The following is a 6,000-nucleotide window of genomic DNA, read 5'->3' on the forward strand; positions in this document are numbered from 1 at the left end:
TATGTAATATGCTCCCAGAATGAAAAAGATTGTAATGTTTTGCTTTCTTTTTTAACCCTAGCTTTTTGTTGACACTCGATTATATCGGCATGAATTTAGCGACCATAAATTCCTGCATAAACCCTATAGCACTCTATTTTGTCAGCAAGAAGTTCAAAAACTGTTTCCAGGTAAGGATTGTGATTATAAAAAAGGAAATTAAGCTGTCAAAATATGCATCTAAGGGAGAAAATGTGAAAGAGTAGCATTATTTCTTCCCACCCACTGATTGGTCACATCACCAATGGGAGACCCATGAGAATCTTTTAGTCATAACGCATGAAACGATCCACTCATGCAACATTCAGCAACATTGGCCCATACTTGTTATTGTTTGCCTATATGTTATTCCTGAAAGACATTTAGCAAAATTTAGAATACCGTGTCTCCCTTTTAGGCATTTGATTGGGGAGGGGAGTGTATTTATTCCACAGGGCAATAGAATTTTGTGGTTTTATGAATTCTGTGCTCACTTCATAGATTATTACTTCTGGTGCAGAAATTTATGGTAAAAAAAGTTGTTGCATGGCTCTCAGTTGGCTCTTCAGTAAATGAGCAGGAGTTAAGAACTTGAGCTTCTTGATTCCACACTACAGATTTTGACCTCAGCTTTACACTGGAGGGTTGTAAATTCACCCACATCCTTTCCTTTGTAAGATACAGCTTCCCATAGAGAAAATCCACTCCCGAGCTTTTCATAAAGAGCTAAAGCGAAGGAGACCCCAGGAATGTTGCACTATCATGTCCAGACTGTGCCCAGTGTAATCAAGTCAGTCTTTGCCTATTTCTTCTGCAATTTAGTCCGCTTGACTTGTCCGCCTGATTCCTTCTGCTGTCAGATTTCATAACAAAGAGGATAATCCTCTTTTCACCAACCACTTACTTCTGTTCAAATAAGCCAGCCTCCTCAATCTTGAGGAACCTGTTTCATTTGGTGGGGAGAGAATTAGCTGAAATGCTAATCACATTTGTGCATGTTGTTGTTTGTGAAAGTATCCCTTGTGCTTTGATTGGTAGTTAACTGTTCACAAGGGCCATATTTTCACATCTTCCCACTACAACAAAGCCATAGCTGTCAACTTTTTCCTTTTTTTAAGGGAAATTATCTTATTCCGAATAGGATTCCTCGCAAGAAAAGGGAAAAGTTGACAGCTATGAACAAAGCTCTCTAGGATGAACAGCAACAGGGGTTGATATAGAAGTATAGGAAGGATGAGTAAATAACAGCATGCATGTTTTATATCTATATGAATATGGTGAAACAGATAAGATACAAAGTTAGGTGGACTAAAGCTCACTGAAACCAATGAGCTTAAATGTGGCCTAATCTCTATTCAGTTTATGGCATTAATTCTTTGGTATGCTTATTTGGAGATCTTTTAATAGTAAACGAATAAATATTGGTCCAGCTGGTATGCAGGAATGTCTTGAACAGCTTACTCAGGAAAAACTAATATTGAATTCAATACTTTGATCAAATTGGGACTGTAGAATCCAGGCCCTGATGTACTTACAGAGAGACTCAATTCAGACATTGCACCAAACCATGTCTAAGGAAGCTTACTTATGATATGATGTGATATTTGTATTGACATATCATGGTCTATGGTTGACTAGCAAACCAGAAACAGACACCATATTCTGAAGTAGTTTTGCAAACCATGGTTTGTGCTAACTGTGATTTGGTGTAATGTACTAAATTAGACTTTTCTAACCTGTTGTTTTTGACTACAACACCCTGATTGTAATCCTTGACTTCTGGTCCTGTTAGCTTGGGCTGGTGGAGCTTTTGTCTAAAACATCTACAGAGCATGAGGTTGGGGAAGGTTGCTCTAAACCATGGTTTGCATGCTGTATATTTAGAAGTTGAAGCCATGGTTTGGGTTCCAAACTATGGTTGGTGCAAACCATGGTTTAGCATGTTGTCTGAAATATGCCTATATTTAGTATCATAAGAAAAAACAATCCAGTATTTTAGAAATCTAATTCTGCCCCTGCCCTGGAAGCTTCTGCTCTCCACTAAAGACAGGGGATGATCCTTCATAAAGGAATGGAGTATTAACATGGTTTGGAATCTTTCTCTTGCCAGTCATGCTTTGGCTGTAAGTGCTACCAGACAGGGAGTCAAGTATCATCTGTTCCTATGAACGGAACAAGTATTCAGTGGAAAAACAACGAACTGAACAATCACTACACAGAACGGAGCATCCACAAAGACAGCTTAAACTGACGTTTGGTGGAGACTGCACTTTGCGATGGGCGAAAGCAAAAACGGTATACTGCAGCTTTATAAACAGAAAAACGATCTGGGATTCAATAAGCACATTTCATTTGAAGGCTCAGTGCCCTAGCACTTAAGTCCAAAGATGACCAAAGCGTCCACAAGTGAAGCTCTGTACAGATTTCTAAATGGTAGCAAGAAAGCTTTGCCCTCCCCCTTACAAATAAAATCATATTTTGGTGAAAACAAGAAGAATCTGCACAGCATCCTGCAAACTATCTGCAGACTCCAGGTGGACATTCTCAGTAAGTGTATTGTGCATGCTGCCGTTTTGAAGAATTTTGTAAGTCACTGTGAGTCATGATGGAATTGTTTTGAAAGACTGACAAAATGTAGGACCTAGAGATGTTCCTATTCTCTTGACATGAGATAGTTTAGTAAGTGTATTCCACATTTTAAAGCATGTTCAGCCAGAAGCCTTTTTAATAGCAGGGGCCACTGAGGCAGGGCAGGCTTCCTGGCTTTCCAACACAGCAGGTCACTAGGAATGAGGCAAAAAGAGCTTGGTCAGTACAATGCCTGGCAATGGGGGCGTCAGATTGGCTCCACTGTCACACACAACACTGCAGCAATCTCCCCATGCCTTTCTCGTTCCCTCTCAGTAAGCTGGAAGAAATGACGCATTAACAGGATAATTGTCTTTTGTGTACATTGCTAGATGCATAGGACACAAACTGAGGGCCGAAAGGTACTGAAATGAAAGAGATATGCAGACTCCTTATGAACCAGGTATATTTGTATATATCACTCAGCATAAATGTGAAATCACATTTCAAGACCCATTTGCTAGCCATGTTTTCATTTTTCTTATTTGACGATGAGCCTTATGCTCTAATCATTCCCAAACTTGGGTCTCCAGCTGTTGTTGGACCCAGTGGTCAGGGATGAAGGAATTGTAGTTGAAAAACAGCTGGAGACTCACGTTTGGTAAGCCCTGCTCTAATCTGATAGAATCTGTTATAGGGGCAAATCAAAATGGGAATGCCACAGTACTTCTAATTTCTATCATGAAACAAGTGGAAGCGAGAGACCTTTGCTGAACTATTGCAAATCACCTCAGTCTGCTTTCTGTCCACCCCACCTAAAGAGTTCCAGAAGATTGTCTTCTGAGGCTGTGCTCTCTAGACTCTCATTAAATCAAATGTGATTTGCTAGTGCCAGAGAAGGGGCTTTTATTGTGGCAGCACCAATATGTGCTTTTAAGGTTGCAATCCTATGCACATTTGTGTTAAGAGTAAGTCTCCGTGGGACACCTCTGAATAGGTATGCATAGGACTGTGTAGTAAACATTTGAAAACATTTTAATTCTGTGAATAGCATTATGAAAACGTTTATTCAGGAGTTATTAACTTTTGTATGCTGCCCTGCTTACTTGTCTGAAACTGCTTTTTATCTTAATCTTTTTCTGCTTTCATGGTTGTATTTTTAAGTTGCCTTGTAATTATTTTTTTTAAGACAGGGAATTAAAGTTTAAATAACTATATACACATGAACTTTCCCTACACTGTTTTTCCTATTTAAATTAACTGCTTAAGGCTGCTCAGGCTGCTCTGGGGTTCCTGTACACTTCCCCCCATGGGTCAAAGAGCAGCATTGGAGCGTCTATTTAGATAGGGAAAACAGCTCAGGCAGGAAAGTTAAACCTCCCTTCTCCAAGACTGTGCTCCTGTTCTAGTTTGGTGCTGCCTATGTCTGCTCTGAACTTAAAAATCTGGAGGCCCTGATAGCAGCCGCCCCCATTTCATTTAGTTGCACCCTAATCCACCAGTTCAGCCCAGCTCGTATGAGTATCGTAACATGAATGGGGATGCATAATCCAAGCATGCCTTGGCAAAATATTGTGTTTGTGGCCAAATCCCTCATGGTGGAAAACCAGGGTGAATGCTTCTTGTGATGGTGGGGTTGATTTAGCCTAGATTGAAATTTGCACAAGGCTTCTTAATAAAAATTAAACAAGAAAAAATCCCCAGCAAATACAAGGAACTCCTGAAAGTAAGTCCATTGTAAAAGCATTTTCTATATCCTTCTTTGCTCCTGTTGTTTGTGCATCAAAATCCCCTTTTGAGTACAACAGTGATAGAAAAAAAATTGTTATCTCCACTTTGTTTTAGACCATCCAGTATTTCAGTTTTGCTACAAACCATTCTGCTCCCCTCGGTTTTGCAGTACATATCCAGCTCACAATGGCTCCAGATCTTATTGTCTGATATGTGAGTCCTATTAGCTTTAGTGGGATATACAAATAAGTAATGAAGGTTGCAACCAATATGTTCGGAATTGCACAGGGAAATCCTGAAATCAGTCCCAACTGTTATTACCTCTTCTGTACGTGAGTTGAGGGGGGGGGGTTGCTCACTTCAGGCATATTCCATTGTTCTGAATTCATTTGCAACAATTATAAATCAGCCAGACCACTGCTGTTGGCAATGTAGCATTTTAAAGGTGTTAAATTTTGATATCTTATCAGTTTTCCACTTTGAATTGATGTATGTTGCCTTGAGCATCTCCTGAAGGAACCGGCAACTCACAAATACAATAACAACAAAAAAGTGATATTTGAATCCATGTAACTGCATAATAACATCCTCATCATTGTCATAACCTCTACCATGTGGCAGGGGTTCTTTTTGGCTGCTATTGCCATACAGGTAGCATTTTATTAGCCATCAAAATGTATTACATCTAGCAGTGTAGTATACAATATGCATGCTACAGGAAAACTGCCAGGAGATTCATAGCACCTGTGATGCCTAGCTGAGGAAAATAGCCATGTGAATCTGAACATTCAGCTGTATTTCAAGTGGAAGACACAATTCTGTGCATAATTTACTAAGTCAGATGCAAATCAATGGCTGGCCTAACTTTGTGTTGGGTTTAGGCCAAAGTGCCTACAGTTAAATCTGCTAAACAATTCCAAAAAGCTTTACAGATAGAGTGTAATATTGTAATATGTATGTATGTATATATATATATTTAACTATCCTATGTAAATGTCTATGTATTTTTATGAGTGCTTATTTTCATGGCTTCTGTCTGTTTGTATACATATGTATATGTTCATGATTTCAAGCAAAATAGTAATGTGTAATTTTTAATAGGAACAAACGTTTTTAAAAATTGTATTCTAAACAGCCTACGCATAACACTGTAGGAATATAAATATCCTTATATAGTGACATAAATAACTTTTTCTGGTTCCGAGACAGTGGAGTCAACTTCAGTGTCAATATGACAGGACGTGCAATGTGCTAACAATTTGATTTCTCTAGAGAGCCATTTATACTCCTGATTTTACCACTTCACATTGCAGTGGTTTACTAGAGCCATGAGTAGAGTGAAATATTTGATTTTTCATTCCCCCCTCCTCCTTTCCTCAGCCCTTTGAAAGCCTGCATTTCCATTACCACAATTCAGGAAACCATATTTCTATTACCACACTTCTAATTGTAATAAAAGGACTGTATATTCTTCGTGCTCCTTTCTCAGCAGCATAATTATTCTTATTATGAGCTGGCTTTGTCGCTGGGCAGAGAGAGGCAGCTGCCTCAAGTGAGGAATGCTGGAGTGCTGTTCCTCCTAGCTGTTTGCTTGAGTTAGTCTACCCTTTGGGCCCTAAGCAAAGCAGATGCCCTCAGTAGAGGATCACCAGTATTGAAGTAGGATTCAGCTGCTAGTCCGAT

The 6,000-nt window shown here is 39.3% G+C and overlaps 1 protein-coding gene across 1 annotated transcript in view; it reads left to right on the forward strand.

Moving 5' to 3' along the window:
• Positions 1-5,794, forward strand: part of EDNRA (endothelin receptor type A) — a 29,476-nt gene extending 23,682 nt beyond the window's left edge. The window contains exons 7-8 of the mRNA XM_083520099.1: positions 62-170; positions 2,129-5,794. Of these exons, the coding sequence (XP_083376225.1) occupies positions 62-170; positions 2,129-2,269 (250 nt within the window). The 3' untranslated portion in view covers positions 2,270-5,794. The remainder of the gene's footprint in view (positions 1-61; positions 171-2,128) is intronic.
• The last annotated feature ends 206 nt before the right edge of the window (positions 5,795-6,000 follow it).

Source organism: Podarcis liolepis (assembly GCF_965112155.1).
Source record: "Podarcis liolepis genome assembly, chromosome: 9".
NCBI classification, from domain to species: Eukaryota; Metazoa; Chordata; class Lepidosauria; order Squamata; family Lacertidae; genus Podarcis; species Podarcis liolepis.